Source organism: Neltuma alba, unplaced genomic scaffold (assembly GCF_004799145.2).
Source record: "Neltuma alba isolate B1F8T4 unplaced genomic scaffold, ASM479914v2 tig00010916_pilon, whole genome shotgun sequence".
NCBI lineage: Eukaryota > Viridiplantae > Streptophyta > Magnoliopsida > Fabales > Fabaceae > Neltuma > Neltuma alba.
Window position 1 is genome coordinate 4,794 of NW_021635693.1, and position 22,134 is coordinate 26,927.

Sequence of the window (22,134 nt, forward strand, 5' to 3'; positions counted from 1 at the left end):
AACATGCTCTTATATTAATTATAGAAATAGTGTGTGTGTGTGTCTGGATATTTTGGAATTTGAGTGCTTGGATTAATTTTTCTAGTTTTACGTGTAATAAGACAAAACTCTTCTTACATCTAATATCATCTTTAATTCAATAAGCTAATCCAAAATCAATAATAAGAGTAGCTTTGTGCCGAAAGATGCAGAAACATGTTTGCAATCACAAAGAACCAAATTCAAAGCAAGTTAATGTAAGGGACATCCATGGGCTTAGACATCTATTCTTGCATCCAAATCGAGCTTTCATTGTGAGATGAGTACGTACGTCGCACGGCGGTGTTGTGTTCAGTCTTTGGTCAGAGAGATCGAACAGAGAGATATATATACATTCCATCCTCAGCCTGATCATAATATTCTACTTTTGCTAGCCATTTAATTGAGAGACTGAAAAATGTGGAATGCAACAACTGGAAAAATAATTTAAACAGAGCGTTGTCCTCAATTATTCAATTTCTTAAGCAAAAAAATTACTCCTCCGGTCCTTAATGTAAGACCCATTTAACTATTTTGATTATATTAAGGAAATTAGATAAGTTAGCTAATTATAAGAAATGTGACACATTTTTCCTAAAACACTATAATCATATTTCTTAATGCCCCCTCTCCCTTTTCTACTTGATTATGGTTGAGGAAATATCCATAGGGTAATTTAGAGAAATTTGATAAATATGAAAAATGGGTTTTATATTTAGGATCAAAACCAACTCAACAATTGGGTCCTATATTAAGGACTGGAGGAATGCTACAGTTGTTTTTTTTTTGGCCAACGGAAAAAGTTATTGTTTATCAGTTTGATTCTAGCTTGTGTAACGAAATTAAAGGCTCGTTTGGATTGCTGTTGAAAATGATAAAAGCACATGGGGAAGCGTAAAACTAAGGTTTGTGGCTTATTGTGACTCAAAAGCTTGTTTGGATGGAACTTCTATTCTAACTGACTTATAGGGTAAAGTAACTTTTCTAACTGACTTATCCAACGCAATCTGAATTAACTTTTCTGACTGACTTATAGGAAAATTGTGCAGAGCTTACAATCTAATTAGTTATGTGATTTAATTTACTTTAATTAGAGATTAAATGAATTTTAATTTATATTTATATTTGTCCATTATGTATATTTCATTAATTATCGACAATATGTTTTCAAATTTTTCTCCATAACAAATATTTTTATTTTATAATTTCACAAATAAACTATTTATATTTTATCATAATAATTTTACATATTTTTTTAAACTATTATTACATTAAAAATATAAAATTTCAAACACTACTATTTAATAAAATCTATGTCCTTTTCAATCATTTTAGAATTAAACTAACTTTTCTATTCATCATCCAAACAACTTTCAACTTTTTTAACTGACTTTTTATAAGCACATACCCAAACATAAATCACATTACACTAACTGATTTTTACTCTAACTTCAGTTACAAAAATCAGTTAGACTAGAAGTTAGTTTTACCTAACGTCAATCCAAACATATCCTAAGCTTGTAGTTAGCTAGCTATTGGCTGAGGCTGGAGGAGGAAAACATATCCGAGTTGTATCTATCCGTATGGGCTTGCTTCTACATATATATATATATATATATATATATATATATTTATATGATTGCTCGTAAACAAAAGTTGTTGGAAAACAAAATCTAGCGTAAGATATTCACGACCATCACAAGCTTGGTCGAAATAACCTGCAACTCTACTAGAAAGTTTAAAATTTGTGTTGTATAATATATATTTAAATTTTAAATAAAAATTTCTTTTTTTAATAGTTATATGATATTACTCCGATCCTAATTATAAGACCTCGTTTATAATCTACAATTAAAGTCTTATAATTACGACAAGAGGTAGTATATATTTATAGTATAATTGAGTTAAATTTTGCATAATGGTCAAATCTAATTGGAGCTCTCAGATTTGAGATTCTCGTACCCCTTTTTACCAAGACCAATGTCTGTTGTTCATTCAAAATTTTCTAAATATGACAAAAACAAAAAACTAAGAAGCTCATATCCTTTCGTTTTAAATCAGAAAAAATAGCAAAAACGAAAAAACAATGCGGGACTCTCATTTAAGCATTCTTTTTTTGAAAAAAAAAAATTGGAGTGATTCTAAAGTGAGATCAAGCAGGTACACCAAAAAAGACAAAAAGAGATCAGGCTGACGATCAAACCCATTTCGAAGCCCAAGCCCAATCGGGTCTGATTTTCTTTGTTTTGGGTTGAAACTCAGTAATTCTATTTGGGCTCAATTGGACCTTACTCCATATTCAATTCGTTAACGCTTGCTCATTGGGGCTTGTTTGGATTAACACTAGTAAAAATAACTTTTATTTGAATTGACTTCTGGCAAATTGAAGTGGGGATAAAAATTAATTAGTGTAACCTGATTTAGATGTTTGTAAAAGAATCAATTTAACAAATTGAAACTCACTTGGATAATATAATTGAAAAATAAATTTAGATATAAAATAGTTAAAAAATATTTAACGTGATTTTGAATATTAATGACGCAGATCAATTTGACTTGGAGTTGCCTCGTCATTAGATTTTTTTTTTTTTTAGGATACTTTTGCAAACATCAAGTTATAGGGTTTTTTAAAGAATATTTTTAAGATGCACCGAAAAATAATAACAAGGTTATGATTTCTTTAGAAGTAATTAGAGTAAACTGGCGCTTTTACATGGAATATGAGATTGTATTGCATTTTTATCTGTGTCTGGAAAATACATGTAACAATCTAAACTCTGTTATTGTGAGTATTTCGACAAGTAGAAATACGAACAACAAAAAAACATCGTCTAAAATTCTGCAGAATAATGAAATTGGCGCCAAAAAAGAAAATCTTGATTTAATAAACAAGATGTGGTGTTAATCAGGAAAAAGCTCATCTTTAAGGGCAGGAGCAATCCACTGTATCTGAAAGTATGTTATTTCCCACAGATCATCACCTTCTCTTTGCACTAAGATCTCCTTCTCTTTCATTCTCGTGATGATCCTCCTCAGCAAGTCCGGGACCAAATCTTGCACAGTTGATGCACCATATTGTCCCAAGTCAGCTTTCATGCAAGTATCCATTCTTCTCAGAATTCCCAACCAGAACGTTCGAAATCCACTACTCTCAGATAATGGTTTCAAGAACTGCAAGTACACATCTGTCATTAGCTCCATTGAAATCTTCAGTGTACCTTCCATACTTCTCATCTCCCTCTCTGAGTTCTCCCTCCTTGAGTATTCCAACATCTTCTCATGAAGATCATCCACCATTGCAAATATCACTAGGTTGAGACAGCTTATATAATTTGCTGAAGTGAATGGCAGCTCGTCAGCCAGATCAAAACTCTTGCGTAGAGATTGAACTGCATAGTTCCTTATCTCCTCTCGCCTAGCTAGGCTCGTCTTTTTAAATGCCTCTCCTAGTTTCACAAATAGATTCATGGTGAAATTTGATGATCCACCTCTTGGATTTTCATCCAAAGAAGAGCTACTGTTATTGCTTACTCCACTGGAATTACTTCCTGGATCTGAATACTGATTTTTCTGCCACTGAATCAACAAATTCACTGACTCGGATAGCAGATCCAGAATCTTGAGATTCTTCTCTAGAGGACTGTTCCTAAGTGCGATAAAGCTAAAAGCGCAATCTACACAGTATGAATAATTAATTCGTGAAAAATTTGCCCCATCAGACATTAATGTGATCAAGGCCTCAGAACTTTGATCATAGGTTTCAGGGTGCCTGCCAGTGATTGATAACAAATGTAAAGCCGTCTTCCACCCAAGATGTGTCTGCAAATTTCCAGGGTACTCGGAGACTAATTGGATAACTGATTGTGATATGACCCCGCCGCAGGTTTCAAGAATTTCTTTATCAAGCATCCACATTAGATTTATTGACTTGAAAATAAGCTCTTCTGGGAATTTATCCGCCTGCGGTGAAGAAAAAAGCCTCAGAGAGATCCTGCAAAGGGCTGCAGTGGCTTTTTCTGCGAAAGGGATAGGGGAGAAGATGGGAAATTGAGCAACTGTCAGGAGATACTCATGGAACTGAGGCCAAAATGCTTGGAATCTGTGAACATTGACTAATGTGATTGCCGTAATCAAATCCCAGCAAAACCCAACAGTTTCTTCTTCTTCAATGGGCGTGTTAAATTTCTGGCCTTTTCCAGCAGCTGCAAATATCAAAGATCGTCCAAGATTATGTAGAGATTCTTCAGGGATGTTCGAGCTTTTACTGAAAATGGCACCAATGCGACATTGTTTGATCATGTTCACATTCTGTTCAAATTCAGAGCCAATGATCAAATTGTCCTTACCATCTTGCGACGAAAATGAGGAGTGACTAGCTATGTTAGAAACCTGTCGGCTTCCTAATTTTGAATTACGAACACGGAAAACAACACCTGATCCATCCGCTGATTGTGTTGGGGTAAGCTCAAAATCAATGACAGATTGAGGAAGTAACTTTAACTTCTTGAGTTTCAGCAAGCAGTCTATAATGTTCTTCCAACCACCTCTGATTGAGTCTCCAAAGTTGTTTGCAACAGTGAAAACAGCAACTGTTGCCATTCTAGGCTTCAAATCATTGTTGAACAAGTACAATATCTCATCAGTGGAGGCATAAGGGTTTAAAAGTGTAGTGAATTTGCAGAATGATGATATGAGCTCGTCTAGAGTGTCCTCTAGTCCATACTGAGCAATCCTAGCCACTGAGAATAACCCTTCGATGCACTCATGAAGCAAATCATCTTCATCAGCATGCTCAAAGAATGTAGAAAGAGCAGCCACTGCTGGACCTGCAATGCAAGCAAACATATCTCTGCACATCCTGCGATCAAAATCACACTGGATGAAAGGTTGAACCACTTTGGATCGGTTTATGAGCTGAATCCACTTGCTGGGGTTCATGTCTACATTTGTACTTGTTGGAGCAAGAAGTGGGTTCGACAGAATAGAATGATACAGCTCTGAGAGGAACTCTCTGGGTAGATCCTGCCCTTCATTGATAGCTCTGTTGTTCTTTATGAAATCCTCTTCCGTCATCTTCTTCTTCACTTGGGGGTTGTGTTGATCCGTATTAAGCATGATGAGGGAGTAGCTTAGAATAAGAACAGTGTCCTTGCTAGCAAAAATGTCTGCAGATTGTTGATCATAGAATCTCTCTGAGAATGCTTCAAGAACACGTTGAATCTTTTGAGATTCTCCGGGCAATCGAAAAGTTTCAAGATAGAACCTCAGTGCGGTGTCAAGGGCCATGCCAGTGAAATAAAAGGTGGCTGCAAATTCTCTAAGAACTTGGAGGTGGAAATCATCTGGGTCTCCTAGATATTCTCCTATCAGGTTCTTGTCCAGACCAGGAGTGTAGCGAAAGAAGAAAGCAAACGCCTTAGGATCAGGAGGATCAGAGATTAATTGAGAATGTTTTAAGTACTCGAGGCCCTTCTTGTCATCTCTGATATAATGGTTTCCTGCAATTAACATTTTCCTCTTCTGCAATTTCCTTGTACGTACATGTTCCACCCAAGCTTCCAAGTCCTTACCATCCTTCTCTTTCTCCTCCCAAAAGGGTGAGTACTCTGTGATATGATTTGAGTAGGGACCTAAAGGGGAGGACTCATCTTCCTTGTCGATATTATCTGCGATATTGTGAATTATAATGACTAATCCTTCAAAGGCTTGGATTTGCAAAGAGGTCAAAGGACCGTTCCCGGCAAATGAGTGCTTGCACAGCAATTTTCCAATATCTTCAAACACATTCCGGCAAAATGGATCACAGTCATAGTTTGCGTAAGCTTCAGCAATAAACGTGGGTTGCCTGCAAAAATTTATTATCCCTTCAACTGCAACTTCTTGGAGTTGAACTGTGTTCGCTAAAGCTGCCACTCTCAGAAGCACGTATCCAAAGAAGGCTTCTAGTTGCAGGCGAAGGAAACTGCAAAAACAAAATACAAGTTTCTTAAACATGCAATGATTACATGATACATATAATAATAAACTTTCGTTTCCAAGCACACTAACAATTTACTCAGCATATGCCCAGCCATCATGATTCATGCTTCAGAGAACTTAATAGCAGAAGTATACATGCTTCTTAGTTTCCTGAGAAATCTAACCTTCTCAAAAAGTGATATGCATTCAAAACGGTACTGCAAATCATGGACAAGACAAGGGAGCTAGACCACGTGCCATAATAAATCAAATGGTGGAAGAGATCGTCTTGGATCATCCTCATGAGCCTGGGATGCTTCCCTATGGCATCTCCGCTCAATTCAATGGCCGAATTGATCAAAATCAGCGAGAAAATCTGAACATCTTCATCAACAGAGTGAGCATTGGGGCCCTCTGTTTCGATCACCTCCATCACATTCAACAGAGAGCACAGGAAATGAAAGATATCTATGGCACAACGAACTCCGTACCCAGATTCCAAAACCCCAACATCATCCGTATCCGATTCCGAACTCTCTTCCCCATCCTTCACCTCGATCTGAGCCAGCCTCGAAAACACAATCTGAATAAGCTCGTGCATTGTGTACCTCGCTGTTCGCTGAAGCAAGTCGCCTCTGTTCGCAGACTGCTGAACCACCTGGAAGCATGTGTTGACGATGGTACAAACCGCTTGGTCCGAGAACAAGAGCGAGGCCCTGTGGCTCATTATGGCTGTTAGGACTTGAAGGATCCTCATCATGACAGCGTCTTCCGAGACAGGGTCCGTTTTCTCGAGTCGGCAGCAGGTGATGCCATTGGCGACGGCGTCAAGGGCGTCTTTGGCACCAGGGGTGCGTTCGTCGAAGATGCCGAGTTTGAGGATCTTGAGGACGGAGGACAGGGCGACGGACGTGGCGGACGCGGGGACATCGTCGGCTTGGATGACTTCGAGAAAGGGGGTGAGGTAGATGGAGGGGTCGACGGTGCGCCATTCCTGGTGGAGGGTGAAGATGAGGGATCGGAGTGATCGGAGGGAATTGACGGAGGCGGATTCGTAATTGTCGTCGGCGGGAAGGTAGGGGGAATTGAAATCTGGGGGGCGACGGACGAGAGCCAGCACGGCTCCAACTTCGGTGCTTAGCATGCAAGACACTCCCAACTCTTTTCTTTTGAATTTGGTCGAACCTCTTCGCTTGTCCCTATCTTCTTCTCCGGATGCCATTGGAGCTCGCTAGTTTTCTGAAACTGTCTCTTTTGAAAAACGGTTATGCATGGCAAGTTGACAACGTTGTCTCCCAATTCGTTTTTTATTTTTTTGGTTTCATAAAATTCATTTGTGGGGTAACCTTGTGGAATTTAGTAGGGTTGCAAATTAAAAATGTCAAATACCGCATGAGGATTATTCTCACTACAGTGAACATTCCAATAAAAGAAATGGTTGCTTAAAATCACCGTAATTGTCCCCCAAAAAAAAAAAAAATCGCTGCGTAATTATTTACTCTCTCTTTCTCTCTAGATCTCTTTTGTTTTTTTGGTGATCCGCCCTCCTCTCATTTGAAATGCTACATTTTGACCGTTTGACTTGTCTTTCCAATTGAAATTAATGATGGGATTACCAAAAATGGATAAAATGCTGCAATTACTTATACGTCTCCCTTTGGTTGGATACGTGGAGACTGACTGAAAAGCAAAAGAGTATATGAAGACAAGACTTTCGATTTTATTTTTTCTTCCTCTGTTTACGTATTACTACTTCCAGTCCTTAATATAAGATTCCGTTTGACTTTTATGTTGGTCCTAAATATAAGACTCCAATCCATTTTGTCTTTTACATTTACTCAATTTTTTTCAAGATAGTCCTTCTAATAATTATAGTTTTAGCCAACATACTTGATTAGTAAGGATATTTTTGAAAAGACAATATCTATTTATTACAAATAACTAACTTAACTTCTTTTTTTAATGTTCTCAAATCAGTTAACTAGCTCTTATAATTAGGACCGAAGGTAGTATGTTTTTTACCTCTTACTTTTTAGACTTCGCACATAACTTAAGTGTTTCAACTATTGAGATACTCTAAATTCGAATAACCCCAAATTTAATAAGGTTAACTCAAGAGAAGTTAAAAAAAAAAAAACGAGAGGAATATAACTTCGGACACAGTTGTTGTAAGAATAAGGTATAGGCTTTGACAAGTTTAAAGTCTATTCAAGGCTTCTAAAATTTAGTGCGGAATCCTCCATTTACAAGGTATGACATGATTGTGTCCTACTCATGAAAATGCAAAAGCCCTCATATGTAATTGAAAATCCTCATAGCTACAGGGAGCCATTCAGAGCCATGGAGAATTGTAAATGGGAGTGACAACAGACTTAACTTGGAGATACTTGTGAACGGCTTCCATTCCATGTTCTTTCCCAAATCCACTCATCTTGTACCCTCCGAAAGGAACATCATCCCCAAATGCAAAATAGCAGTTGATCCAAATGGTTCCTGCTCTTATGGATCTCGACACTGTGTTTGCTATATCAATATTCTTCGTCACTATGCCTGCTGCTAACCCATATTTTGTGTTGTTCGCACTCTTTATTGCCTCCTCCATCGTTCTGTCAAATTACATATATATATTCCACATTTTAGTAATCGTCAATTTTATACGACTGGTTATATTATTGACATCATAAAGATGAATAGCCAGTATTTTAACTTACTTGAACTTCATTAGCACCATGACAGGCCCAAATATTTCATCTTGTGCTATCACCATGTCCTCCTGGATTGAGAATACCGAATGTGTTATTATTATAAACACACCAGAATCGAAGCTCTGGTGAATTTGGATACTTGGAACTTACCTCAACATTAATGAACACTGTAGGTTCTATGTAGTATCCCCGATTGCCCACTGCCTTACCCCCAGTCAGCAAGGTGGCTCCTTCTCTCTTTCCATGCTCTATGTATGATAAAATTTTTTCAAATTGCTTCTTATCTACCTATTGTTGTTGTTTTAACCAAAAAAATATCAGCAAGCATGAATACGTAGGAGGATATATGATTGATCAATATGCTATTAATTATGCATATATATTGATATATAGTACTCGTGCTTATTAATTACCTGAGGACCTTGCTGAACATTAGGATCAAAAGGGTCTCCAACTGCCCAAGCTTTTGCCTTCTGCACCAGCTTCTTCTCAAACTCATCATATATGCCTTCTTGAACAAACACACGAGAGCCTGCAGCACAGATTTCTCCCTGAAACCGCAAGCCAAAACACGGTACTTATAGTTAATAGCTATGATCATTAAAGGAAGATGATTAATTTCTGGAAGGCAATTTGACCTTGTTATAGAGGACTCCAATGAGTGCAAGCTCGACAGCTTTGTCCACATCAGCATCATCAAATATAATGATGGGTGATTTGCCTCCTAATTCTAGTGAAACTTGTTTCAAATTACTCTTAGCCGCAGCCTGCATCACCTCCCGTCCTACTTGTGTTGAACCAGTAAAGCTAACCTTTAATAATACACACCAAGTACCCAAGTTCATCAGCAGGAAGCCCTTTTCAATATCTCAATCCTGTAAAACTCCTGAATATTTGACTTGCCAACTACGTACGTATACGTACCTTATCAATGTCCATATGCGAGCTTATAGCAGCGCCAGCCGTTGGGCCAAAGCCAGTTATTACATTAAGCACACCATCTGGTATTCCAGCCTATCAAAACAAACAAGCAAAATCCAGTTTCAGCGAAGAAGAAGCCACAAACAAACTAAAAATACACAGCAGCACAATATCAATGTGTTGATAAATGATAACACATGTTTAAAGAAGAGAAACTGCGAGCATATATACCAGCTTAGCGAGGTGAGCGTAGAAGAGAGCAGAGAGAGGAGTTTGCTCGGCGGGTTTGACGACCATGGTGCAGCCGGCGGCCAAGGAAGGGCTGACCTTGGCGAAGAACATGGTGCTGGGGAAGTTCCAGGGAATGATGTGACCCACCACACCAATGGGTTCGAGCAGAGTGTAGGCGTGGAACTCTCTTGACATCTTCAATACCTCTCCATGGATTTTATCCGCAGCACCCGCATAGTAACGTAGCATATTTGCGACTGAAGAAATCTCCGTCTTACTCCACCGGTACAGCTTTCCCGCGTCTATGGCGTCTAGTGCTGCTAGTTCTTCCGCATTTTGGTCTATCAGGTCTGCCAATTTCATCAATATTCTTCCTCTCTCCTGAATTAATATCCCCACACCATCACACGTTTTATTTAATTGCAGTTACGGCAACAAAACCCACCATATAAGTAACTTCATTCTAATTTTCCATGAACGTACGTGCGCAGATGTGTGTCCTTCGAAAAGAACTGGGTTATATTTTCTTATTGAATTTGTGACATCATATTGTCCAATGATAGACATCGTGTGTTGTTGAAATCATCTAGTATTTGATATTTACCATTTCATTTGAATTTAAACAAAATTCGATCCCAAACGAGGGATAAAACTTTCGGAACTCATTAATATCATCTTTACACAAATTCCGAAATTGAAAGCTGATGGACTGCGTCTGTTTATGCCCTTTGAAAAAAAAAGAAAAAGACTTCTCATATAAAAGCCAAACAAAAAGAACTTATTCAAATTTCTTATATATATTATATCATGTTTTTCGGTTACACATGACCATGTGTTCTTTTTTATCTTATACTCTTCCGACTCTAAATATAAGACTCTTACTATATAAGAAATTTATATTTAAGAATGAGTTTATAATTAAATTGCATTAAATAACAACATTTTAAAAACAAGACACATCATTACAGGCAAAAATATCAAAAGCTCACGAACAAATTAAGGTTGTGCTTGACTGGACTAGTAATTAAATAAATGTCACGTTGATGCTGAAGAATCGGTTTAAGTTATTTTCGCTGTTGGCAGGAGGTCGATGTCAGAAGATCTGAATATCTTACGGATGCAATTAATTATATGAAATAAAATAATGGCTAAAAAAAAATATCTTTACATACAATCATATTATTCATTATGGATGACACTCGGATCAAAACCAAATATATCTAATGGCAATTAGGTCTCAAAAATGTTGTGGGGGAGAAAAGTTATAAATATTAAGAAAATAGAGTTGTGTCCTTGATTTTGTCAAAAAATCTATTTTTTTCCAAAATATAATTATGAAATAGGGCGGTGCTTGCCTCTTGGAAAAGCCAAACCTGTACCTGTTGAATTCTTTTTTGAGTCGGCATATGGTTGTCTTTAAAATTTAACTATTATCATTATTTTCTCAAATTCAACCAGAGAATATAAAAGGTAGTAGAGTAATAAAATTAACAACAGTTATTAATTACAGTTATGTGTTATACACCGGCAAAAAAGTTATTATATAACATCTAAGTTGAGTTGTAATATATGCGACTTATTAATAACTTAATTTGTTATACTAATTCTATTCCTAATTGTAAAATCTTATTTATAATATTCCTTCAATCTTAAATATAAAATACCTTTTATAGTTACACTATAAAAAAAATTTTATATTTAAGACCGATATTTTATCAGATACTACATTAACATTGATATGGTTTATGACAGTGAAGAGGAGCCGTGGAGGACAACTCATTCTACGTGTATATACAAAGGACAAAAAAGAATAGAAAAGGACACAAGTTTTGGTACGGTTCAAGGTTTTGTCTTAAACAAATTTGCGTGGTCTGTGATTACTTACTATTCCACGTCTCGCAGAAAATTAAAGTGAAGATTGATTTTCTACAATGTACTGCTAGGTCATATAATTTGACAATTTTATGTGGCTAAAAGAGGACAGGAAAAGGAAATATTTTTCTAATACTAAATATATTTTGATTTTTATTCTAAATATAAAATCTTAATCTATTTCTTTTATCAGCAAAATCTTAACTTACTTTATTTCTTATATGTATCATTTTTTCAAACTAATAACTTGTTTAACTTATAAAAAGATATATAATATAATTTTATTTATGGATATCTTGAAGAGGTCATGTCACATTTGATAAAATTAAATAGTTTATTAAATTTTTGGACGTACTCAAATTAATTGAATAGCTCTTCCGTTAAGAACATGTATACTAATTTATGTCATGATGGGATCTATGTTTTTTCCAACATATATTCCATCGCAATTATTTATCATTGTTTTTGGAAAATAATGAATTTTAGAAGATAATACAAAAATAAGAAGAATTACAAAGGTTGTGTGCTGATGTAATCATAAGATGGGTTAGTGGGGAAGAAAATTACTGTTGTAATAGCGGGTAAGTAATGTAATTACTAAAAAAGTCACATGGTCAGTATGCAAGGACGAGTTTAAGTGGGGTGCACGTTGCTGGCTGATGTGAACGTTTTTCGTGATTAGATGGATTATGTGAAACAAATTTCCGTGTGTGTGTGATTTAATTTAATTTAATTTAATTATAATATATGATGAAGAACATTGAGCGGGGGGCCGGGAGAGGAGAGGAACATACAGAACCGGGGAAGCGAGGCCAGGGACCGGAGTCAAAGGCGTGACGGGCAGCTTGAACGGCTGCGTCAACATCCTCCTTGGTGCCTTCGGCGACGGCGGCGATGACATCCCCTGTTCTGGGATCTATTGTCTGGAACGTCTTTCCTGTTAGTTTTGGATTGATGAAGATATGAGGGAGCAGGAATCAACAATCTAAGGTGAGAGGCACTGATTTGTTATGAGTGAGTGAGAGAGAGAGAGAGAGAAGGAAGAGGAGAGGCATGAGGAATTACCAGAAAGGGAATCAACGAAGCTGCCATTGACGAAGAGCTGGGTGAACTTGACGTCCTCGAGGCGGCCGTTGAAGAGGTCTGAAGCCATGAGGTAGAGAGAGAGAGAGAGAGAGAGTTAGAAGAGCGGAAGAGACGAATTACAGAATGGAGAGACCCGGGGGGGGGGGGGGACGTAAAAGTGCATACATATATGGCAACTTGGAAGCCAAAATGAAGGGGAAATTGCCTTTTCGTCCGCACCTTTCTTCCCTGTGGGGACTCCCGCTTCCCTCTGCGGACTCCTCCTTCCGTGTTTGGCACTTCTTCATAAGTTCTTTTGACCGTTTACGAATTATAAAAGACTTGACCCTTTGAAATACGCATGGTTGTTTTGCTTATTCTTTGTCATTCAATGATGACTCCGCGGATATAATTACCCCCTCCGTTTGCCACGTTGCTACATGTAAGCTCCACTTCTATAGAGAGGGGCTAGGTCAATTAATAAGTTTCGTTTTAAGTTTTATTTGAATATTTAATGCTCTTTTTTTAATTTTACTCTTAATTAATTGTATTTATGGGGTGTTTGGTAAAACCAAAACCTAGGTTTCAGAAACACTTTTCCGCAAAACGAGATAACCTCCTCCACATATTTACTTCGTAATCCGTAAAAGCACTTCTGAAACCATGGTTTGGTTTCTATCCAAACACCCCCTTAGTCTTTTATATTTTTTAATGACTATGAATAGCATTAATTAGAAAGGTGGTTAACTATTTTAAAGACAGGGAGAGAATGACATATACTTACCCCATAAATTCTCTTTCATTATTTATTCATTTATTATTCTCTTGATTACTCTCATAATAAATAAGAGAATATTTAAAAATTATTTTTAATCTATTTATTATTTTTAACTAATTTTAGTTACTTATTTATTAAACATGATTCGGTTATTTAGAAGGAAAAATCGTAAAAAGAGACTGTAAAATTTGAAAAATTGCAAATAGAGACCCATAACAACATTACTATGGGTTTTGATAATAATAGTATAGGTTTTAACAAAAAATTTTATGAATAGGCCCTTATCGGTACTTTTTCAAATTTTACAGTCTTTTTTTTAAATGATTTTTCCTATTTAGAATTTATATATATGAGAGTAGTGAGAGTATATTGTAGGGTTAAAATACGCCCAGCACCCTAAACTATTTTCCCAAATATGTCCAGTGTTTTAAAGTAATTTTTGGTGCATCCAGTGTCTCAAACTAATTAAAACGGTGCGTTCATATTTTAGGCTAACAGAAATGTTATCTTGACCATTAGTTTGCTGATTCAGCTTAAAGTTGGCCCAAAAATCCTACATAGCAGACACAAAAACATCTGATCAACCATCAAATATGAACTTACCGGGGGATTTTTCCAGCGGAAGCATACCACCATCGTCCAAGAAGCAGCTTCATCTCTAGGGGCCTCACCCGCCTCCTCTTAGGGTTAGCAAAGAATCTCACACAATCAAGAAACCATCGTTGCCACCACATGCTACCGCTCACCAACCTCCTCGCCCCACGCCTGACGACCTCGGCCAGCAGCGGCAACCGGTGATAATCTATTCCCTGTCTCCTAGAGTCATTCGTGTTCTCGTCAGTGACTTCATGGACGTCGTCCAGCTCTCACTGGGCTACACTCTAGCGATGAGCAGGCATTTGAATTCGAAGCTATTTCACTTGCGATGAAGCTGGCTTCGATAGAAAAGACGAGCCCATTGGAGAAGGAATTGATTACGGAGCACCGGAAATGACACGATGGCTGAATTGGAAGGATTGGAAATGGGCTAGTTCCCGGGAATATTGTCACCAATGCCGGCAAATTCAGGACAGATATCACTGGATTATTTCTCACTGGTCGCTGAAACGCAACTGTTTTTGCATGATTTGAGCCTATTTTGGTCTGTAAATAGCTTCATGGGGAGCCCATCGGGATTGCTGTCGGCGAGCATAGTGTCTGCTTATGTGTCTACCATGTAGGATTTTTGAATCAACTTTAAGCTGAGTTAGCAAGCTAACAATCAAAGATAACATTTTATGTTAGTCTGAGACATAAACACACCGTTTTAATTAGTTTTAAACATTAGATGCACTAAAAATTACTTTAAGACACTGCGTGTACTTGAGAAAATAGTTCAATATGCCACACACACTTTAATCTTATATTGTATAACAGCGAGTTAATAGAAAATTAAGATTAAAAAGTGCAAGTGTTACTGTTGTGGCATCATTTCTCATGGTAATTGCGATGGGAGGTGAAGCAGGACCACGACGAGATTGATTGGGTAGGGCGGCTAGTGTGAAGCATGGACACCCCCATTATCCCAAACCGGGCGCTTTCCTCTCTTTCATTTATTCATTTATTGTCAACCTCTCTCTCCTTTATTTGGATTCCCTATTTTTGTTACCCAAAAATGTTCAACTTGTTTTGTCTTGCATCCTTCCATTATAGTCTCCACCCTCAAACGCAAAGGCACCTCACTTTAAAAAAAAAAAATTGAATAGAAATCAAATTATAATTTTTATGAGTAATTCATAATATATAAAATGAGTTTTATTTTGATTTATATAAAACTATTTTTTGAAAGTAATTTTTTCTTAATTCCAAACACCCCAAAATTAAAGTATGACTTCCTAAGTGCCCCGTGCCCACCTTATGTACGCTAGTCTGTACGCGTTTGAGATAGTATCAGAAAGCCTTAGAAGTGAGTTGGAAGTTGAAATCAAACAAAAACTTTGGACGAAAGAACATTATGCTTTGTATGACTTTGACGGCAACTTACCTTCTACCCAAAAATCATTTTACGGTTAAAGCAATTTTTTGACTTTTGACTTAATTAAATTATGTTTAATTTTTTTTCAAAAATCACATAAATAACATTATATTAAAAGAAAATGACCAAAAAAAGAAATTAAAAATTACTAAACATCAAATAAAAAATTCAATAAAAATTTGTTGTTATTTATAAATTTAATATTATCAACATTAAATATAGTTTTATTAACAAATTTGATTTGAGATTTAGTAACTTTTAATTTTGTGTTCATATTTTTCTTGTATTAGTTAATTTTTATGCTAAACATTGAAATATTCAACATTAATTAAAACAAGTCCCTAGGGTTGAGACTTGAGAGTCAATAAATGCAAATTATTGCAAACGGACAAACGGCATTGAATACAGGCCAACTCAACTTGGATGCCCTTCTAATCCTAACATCATCCTATCACGATGTGCTTCCTCCTCATCAGACTGACTGTCTCTATCACTTCTCTTGGAAATCACGCCTTTCCCTCATCTCTTTCTCTCCCATATGTTCTCCCCCAAACAAAAGTACTATACTGCCATCAAACAAAAACCTTTCGTTACATGTTATTTTTTTTTTTATCTTCAATGAAAAGTATATATTGTGATCAAATTAAATTAAATCTCATAATTATACTATGACTAATGAGTGTACCGTTTCAATATATACTGGAAAATAAGTTATTAAATAAATAATTTGATTATTTTTTCTTTTTATTTAGCGTAGTCAAAGAGTTAATGTAAGAATGAATGATCAATCTGTCTTCATCTATCAGAAGGAAGTCTTAAATTCTTGGTTCAGTGCTTATCTTTTGGGCTGAAATTTTTTTTTTTCCAAATACTCATAGATATCTTTTTATTGAAGACAATTGTATTTAAAACACTATCAGATACTTAATGTAGATAACTCTCCTAACAGAAATTTGAATATTGATTTGTCATGTTGTGAGAAATTAGCTCTTTTCGTTAAATCTAATCCTGATAGTTCTTTTGGGCTGAAATTTTGATTTGGAGATCATGCAGCATGTGATACTCGTATCCGGTCTTTTTTTCCACCTTTTTTTTTTTATCTGGAAAAAAAAAGGTCACGATCATGTAAAACATGCACGGCATGCTTTTGATTGCCAATTTGGACTTTAATCATTTTTGGAATATTATTGTTTGTGCAAATTACTATTACCTCCGGTCTTAATTATAAAATTTTATTTATAATTTATAAACAAAGTCTTATAATTAGAACCGATTTATTTATAGTCTATAAATAAAATCTTATAATTGGAACCAAAAATAATATTAAACAAGCTTATATATTTGTGTCCCTTTTCTTTTTTCCCCTAAAAAACTCTTCTTTATATATGTGTATCAACATGTTTGTAACTTTCTCTGTATTGGCCTGAATTGTTTTTATGTATATCTGTTAATTGAGCTCTAAATGAAATTCTATACACCATCCTTGTAATTTTTCTTTAAAAAAATCGACTATTTGGTCTCTGCAAAGGTCGACTATGAATTTTTTTTTAAATACACGTTTAAATTATTGATATTTGGAGCAAAAAGCCAAGAACTTATTTCATCATCATCAGTTTCGTTAAAGCTGAGCAATCTAATTATTCATATTTAATGTGAATTATTTAAAGGCCAACTTTTTTCCTAATTTACTCACACAATTGAAATAGTGTTCTTTTTTTTTTTGATAAAAAAATAGTGTTCATTTTGTGTTCTACTTTATTGACAAAAGAACACATAATTTTAATCACAGCTAAGTTGAATAATTGATCAGACCTTTAAATAAATGAAATCTCAACGATTAAGGGGATTCATCCTCATAATTCATAAATTTAAAAAAAATGCCCTAGAAATATCCACAGAAAGAGCATTGAGTACCAAAAAGTTTTTTTTTGGCTTTTATATACCCTATTATCTCCATTTTAATGCAAATATTTTAATTAGGCCACATTTGGTGTTTTCTAAAGCAGTGATAAACACGTAATCATGCTTGAGCATAATCAATGACAAACTGGGCTTCTTATTTATTAGAATTACCAGGGTTTATAATCTCGAATTTACAAAACACAGTTAATTACATGATGCTGTGTTATTCATGAAAATCTAGGTACTCTCACTAATGAAGAACCATAACTGAGGAATTGATAAATATTTAGAGCCAGGGAGAATTGTAAATAGGAGTGACAACAGATTTAACTTGCAGATACTTGTGAAGGGCTTCCATTCCATGTTCTTTCCCAAATCCACTCATCTTATACCCTCCAAAGGGGACATCATTCCCAAATGCAAAATAGCAGTTGATCCAAATGATTCCTGCTCTTATGGATCTCGACACTGTGTTTGCTATGTCTATGTTCTTCGTCACTATGCCTGCTGCTAACCCATATCTCGTATTGTTCGCACTCTTTATTGCTTCCTCCATCGTTCTGTTCAATTATATGCACATTCCACATTTCAATATTCATCAATTTGATACGACTAATTAACATCAGCAAGTACTTCAACTTACTTGAACTTCATTAGGGCCGTCACAGGCCCAAATATTTCATCTTGTGCTATCAGCATGTCCTCCTGTGTGATCAGTTATTTGTATTTGCTTAGCACACCTGAGATTTTGAAGCTCTTGTACATGAAGTTGGGTACTTATTGGATCTTAATTACCTTAACGTCTGTGAAAATTGTAGGTTCAATGTAGTATCCCTTGTTGCCCACTGCTTTACCCCCAGTCAACAGGGTGGCCCCTTCTCTCTTTCCGTGTTCTATGTACGACAATATCTTCTCGTATTGCCTCTTGTCGACCTACAGTTTCATGCGAGGTATGTATATATATGAGGATGTTCAATGTATATATGTGATATAGACACACACACACACACACACACACACACACACACACAGAGCTAGTGAAAGTATATTTATGTATAAATTTGCTTAATTATTATACCTGAGGACCTTGCTGAACGTTAGGATCAAAAGGGTCTCCAACTACCCAAGCTTTCGCCTTTTCCACCAACTTCTTCTCAAACTCATCATAAATACCTTCTTGAACAAAAACACGGGAGCCTGCAACACAGACTTCTCCCTGCAAAAACCTCAAGCCAAGAAATAATGTGACTTACAAGGCACAAATCACATGAGGAATAACATGATTAATATATCTGGAAGGCTATTTGACCTTGTTAAAAAGGACTCCTATGAGTGCCAGTTCCGCAGCTTTGTCCACATCAGCATCATCAAATATAATGAGGGGTGATTTGCCTCCTAATTCAAGCGAAACTTGTTTCAAATTACTCTTAGCCGCAGCCTGCATCACTTCCCGTCCTGTTTGTGTTGAACCAGTGAAGCTAACCTACAAGAACAAACCAACAAGCTAGGCAAGTTCAGCAGCACGCGAACCCCCTTTAAATCTCAAATGGATCAGAATACTTGACATGTTAGTTACCTTATCAATGTCCATATGCGAGCTTATAGCAGCACCAGCAATTGGACCAAACCCAGGTACCACATTAAGCACACCATCTGGTACTCCAGCCTATGAAAACAAACAGCAAGCAAAATAATGCTGGTGTACAGAAGATATCAGAAATGTGTTGATCACAAGACATGTTTAGAGAAGATGAGAAAGTAAAGATATATGTACAAGCTTAGCAAGATGGGCGCAGAAGAGAGCAGAGAGAGGAGTTTGCTCGGCGGGTTTGACAACCATGGTGCAGCCGGCAGCCAAGGAAGGGGCAACCTTGGTGAAGAACATAGCGGTGGGGAGGTTCCAAGGAATGATGTGACCCACCACGCCAATGGGTTCGAGCAGAGTATAAGCATGGAACTGTCTGGACATCTTCAATACCTCTCCATGGATTTTATCAGCAGCGCCTGCATAGTACCGCAGCATATTGGCTGCTGAAGGAATCTCAACGGTTTTACACCATTGGTACAGTTTTCCACCGTCTATGGCATCCAGTGCTGCTAGTTCCTCTGTATTTTGGTCTATCAACTCTGCCAATTTCATTAGTATTCTTCCTCTTTCCTGTTTATTCCCACACCATCACAAGTTTTGATTACTTTGTTTGCAGTTATAGCAACAACAACACCACAACCCAGGAACAAACTAATTTTCTTAAAGAAGCGGGTCTTTTCTACAATGTTCTCTAGTACACTGTATACCGTAAACATTTTAGATATTAGAATTATCTAGTGTTCGATGTTATTGATTAACTTGAATTCGGGAGAGATCCCTAATTAATCATTTTGATGTATCCATGGGGAAAAAAAAAACTCTCCTTATATTGACGTCTTGAAAAAAAAAAGGATCAGTTTTCTGATATTCAACCCGAGAAGAAAAAATTCCAAATAATTAATATCAATATTGATACTAATATAAAGTATAAAATTTATAAAAAAAAAAAAAATTTCTCATGCATTATAGAAAATCTAAAAAGTGTTGTATTATTTAAAATTTATTAATAATATTCCTCTTGTCAAAAATATAAAAATTAGTTATGGAATTGATTTTGGTTTTAAATGTTTAGAATTTTTTTGATAGATTAAATGTAGGAGTTTAGTCTATTTTTATTTTTCATATTTATTTTTTTCAAACCAATTTATCTAATTTATAAATTGTTACTCCTATATGATCAAATATTATACATGGATAATTAATTTAGCTTCTCTTTTTTTGGATTGAAAATTTATTAACTTTCTTCATCTATACAAATTGGTTAAGCAACTCTTATGTATTATTATTAAGGACTTATTACATATAATTGTTGGTCCCATTGAAAGATATTATGAGTGTTAAAGTATGATTAAATATATATAATACTACCTTCGGTTATTAAAGCTAGTTGAATAATTTGAGTAGATTAAAAAACTAGTTAAGTTAATTATTTGTAATAAGTAGATATTGTCTTTCCTAAAATATCTCTATTGACCAAGTGTATTGACTAGAACTATTATTATCACAAAGACTACTTTTAAAAAAATAGATAAATATAATAAACAAAGTGGATTGGAGTATTATATTTAGGACTAAAATAAAAGTTAAATGAACTCTTATATTAAGATCGAAAGTAATATTTAAAAGTTATTATAAACTTTAATTTGTGTTTTTCTAAACTAGTCTAATATAATGTAATAGTGATTGAGTTCATTTACCCTGTTTTTGGTCCCCAAAAAAAATTTACCCTGTAATTACATGGGAAGAAAATCAGGATGAAAAAGATGTGCGGAAGAAAACTCTCCAAAATAATAATATTTGGGAGAATTATAATGAAGTTCTAAGAAAAAAATTATGGGCTAAGGTGCGCCCAGCACTCTGAATTATTTACTCAGATACGTCCAGTGGCCTAAAGTAATTTTGGGTGCGCCCAGTATCCTAAACTAATTAAAATGATACGTCCATATCCCAGGCTAACAGAAATGTTATGTTAACTGTTACTTTCCTGACTCAGCTTAAAGTTGACCCTAGATATTCTAAATGGTAGACATATGGACATTTGATATGTATTATTCTTACTCAAAATTGAATTTATTTCCTTCCTCTTCTTCTAAATAAATTGACTTTTGAGTAGAATAATACACATCGGGTGCCCTTGTGTCTACCATGTAGAATATCTGGGGTCAACTTTAAGTTGAGTCAGGAAAGTAACAGTTAAACATAACATTTCTGTTAGCCTAGGATATGGATCATCATTTAATTAGTTTAGGACACTGGATACACCCAAAATTACTTTAAGCCATTGGACATACCTGGGTAAATAGTTGGGGATACTGGAAGTACTTTAACTCAAAAATTATTACTAAAAGGAAGAAGAATTTGCAGGGAGTGGGGACCGCAAATCAGGTGGGACCCACTATGAGGCGTCATACTTCGTTCCTTGCCCTGTCCTGCACACACGGGATTCCCTCCAGGCCGGGCCACATCCTAGCTGAGAACACGAGAAAGTAAAAGAGACAAGTAACATACAGAGCCGGGCATGCGAGGCCATGGGCCGAAGTCAAATGCTTGGCGAGCAGCTTTCACGGCGACGTCTATATCATCTCTGCCGCCTTGGGCGACGGTGGCGATGACCTCCCCTGTTCTCGGATCTATCGTCTCGAAAGTCTTCCCTGCTACCGAGAAGCAGGAATCAATATGAAGGAAAAAAGGGATATATGGGAAAGGAAGGAAGAGAGGAAATGTTGAGTAGCAGATTACCAGAGAGGGAATCAACGAAGCTGCCATTGATGAAGAGCTGCGTGAACTTGATGTGGACGGAGGGAGGATTAGGATTGGGGGGAGAGGTGGAGTGGCCATTGGAGAGAGAAGCCATGAGAGACACACAAACAGGGAATCGAAGAAGTTGAGGGGATCGGATCAGCGTCCCTCTGTGGTTCAACTTCACTGTGGTTTGGCACAGTATATCCGCAGGCTTGAATATGGACACAGAATATTTGCGAAATGAAGGACTGGCCACAAATATTTAAAAACAATGAATGAATGAATGATAAAATATTGCCTTCACATCACATGGTTGCCAACGTATGTACGTAACCTAGTT

General features: G+C 36.1%; 3 protein-coding genes across 3 annotated transcripts; all 3 read right to left on the reverse strand.

The window, feature by feature from the left end:
• Positions 1-2,779: 2,779 nt before the first annotated feature.
• On the reverse strand, positions 2,780-7,198 carry LOC114759906 (ARF guanine-nucleotide exchange factor GNL2-like). Its single transcript, XM_028949139.1, has 2 exons — positions 6,162-7,198; positions 2,780-5,980 (listed from the first exon to the last, which is right to left on the reverse strand). Exons 1-2 carry the CDS (start codon positions 7,196-7,198, stop codon positions 2,920-2,922), a joined length of 4,098 nt encoding a protein of 1,365 aa, XP_028804972.1. The 3' UTR covers positions 2,780-2,919.
• A 1,061-nt stretch (positions 7,199-8,259) lies between these two features.
• LOC114759905 (aldehyde dehydrogenase family 2 member C4-like) lies at positions 8,260-12,928 on the reverse strand. The gene is made up of 9 exons (XM_028949138.1): positions 12,771-12,928; positions 12,500-12,642; positions 9,834-10,214; positions 9,606-9,695; positions 9,320-9,493; positions 9,095-9,232; positions 8,832-8,969; positions 8,688-8,749; positions 8,260-8,582 (listed from the first exon to the last, which is right to left on the reverse strand). Exons 1-9 carry the CDS (start codon positions 12,856-12,858, stop codon positions 8,309-8,311), a joined length of 1,488 nt encoding a protein of 495 aa, XP_028804971.1. The 5' UTR covers positions 12,859-12,928; the 3' UTR covers positions 8,260-8,308.
• Positions 12,929-17,595: 4,667 nt separating this feature from the next.
• LOC114759903 (aldehyde dehydrogenase family 2 member C4) lies at positions 17,596-22,027 on the reverse strand. Its single transcript, XM_028949136.1, has 9 exons — positions 21,792-22,027; positions 21,561-21,703; positions 19,239-19,622; positions 19,041-19,130; positions 18,774-18,947; positions 18,543-18,680; positions 18,260-18,397; positions 18,108-18,169; positions 17,596-18,024 (listed from the first exon to the last, which is right to left on the reverse strand). Exons 1-9 carry the CDS (start codon positions 21,904-21,906, stop codon positions 17,751-17,753), a joined length of 1,518 nt encoding a protein of 505 aa, XP_028804969.1. The 5' UTR covers positions 21,907-22,027; the 3' UTR covers positions 17,596-17,750.
• Positions 22,028-22,134: the final 107 nt, after the last annotated feature.

What these genes read in the sequence shown, in the direction of transcription:
- LOC114759906 (XM_028949139.1), bottom strand. Translation starts at nt 7,198, where the DNA reads ATGGCATCCGGAGAAGAAGATAGGGACAAGCGAAGAGGTTCGACCAAA. An exon ending in GCATATCACTTTTTGAGAAG is followed by an intron (nt 5,981 to 6,161) that starts GTTAGATTTCTC and finishes TTGTTTTTGCAG; the next exon opens with TTTCCTTCGCCTGCAACTAG.
- LOC114759905 (XM_028949138.1), bottom strand. Translation starts at nt 12,858, where the DNA reads ATGGCTTCAGACCTCTTCAACGGCCGCCTCGAGGACGTCAAGTTCACC. An exon ending in GGCCTCGCTTCCCCGGTTCT is followed by an intron (nt 10,215 to 12,499) that starts GTATGTTCCTCT and finishes ATATTAATTCAG; the next exon opens with GAGAGAGGAAGAATATTGAT. An exon ending in ACGCTCACCTCGCTAAGCTG is followed by an intron (nt 9,696 to 9,833) that starts GTATATATGCTC and finishes TTGTTTTGATAG; the next exon opens with GCTGGAATACCAGATGGTGT.
- LOC114759903 (XM_028949136.1), bottom strand. Translation starts at nt 21,906, where the DNA reads ATGGCTTCTCTCTCCAATGGCCACTCCACCTCTCCCCCCAATCCTAAT. An exon ending in CGCATATGGACATTGATAAG is followed by an intron (nt 18,948 to 19,040) that starts GTAACTAACATG and finishes TTGTTCTTGTAG; the next exon opens with GTTAGCTTCACTGGTTCAAC. An exon ending in ACGTTCAGCAAGGTCCTCAG is followed by an intron (nt 18,398 to 18,542) that starts GTATAATAATTA and finishes ATGAAACTGTAG; the next exon opens with GTCGACAAGAGGCAATACGA.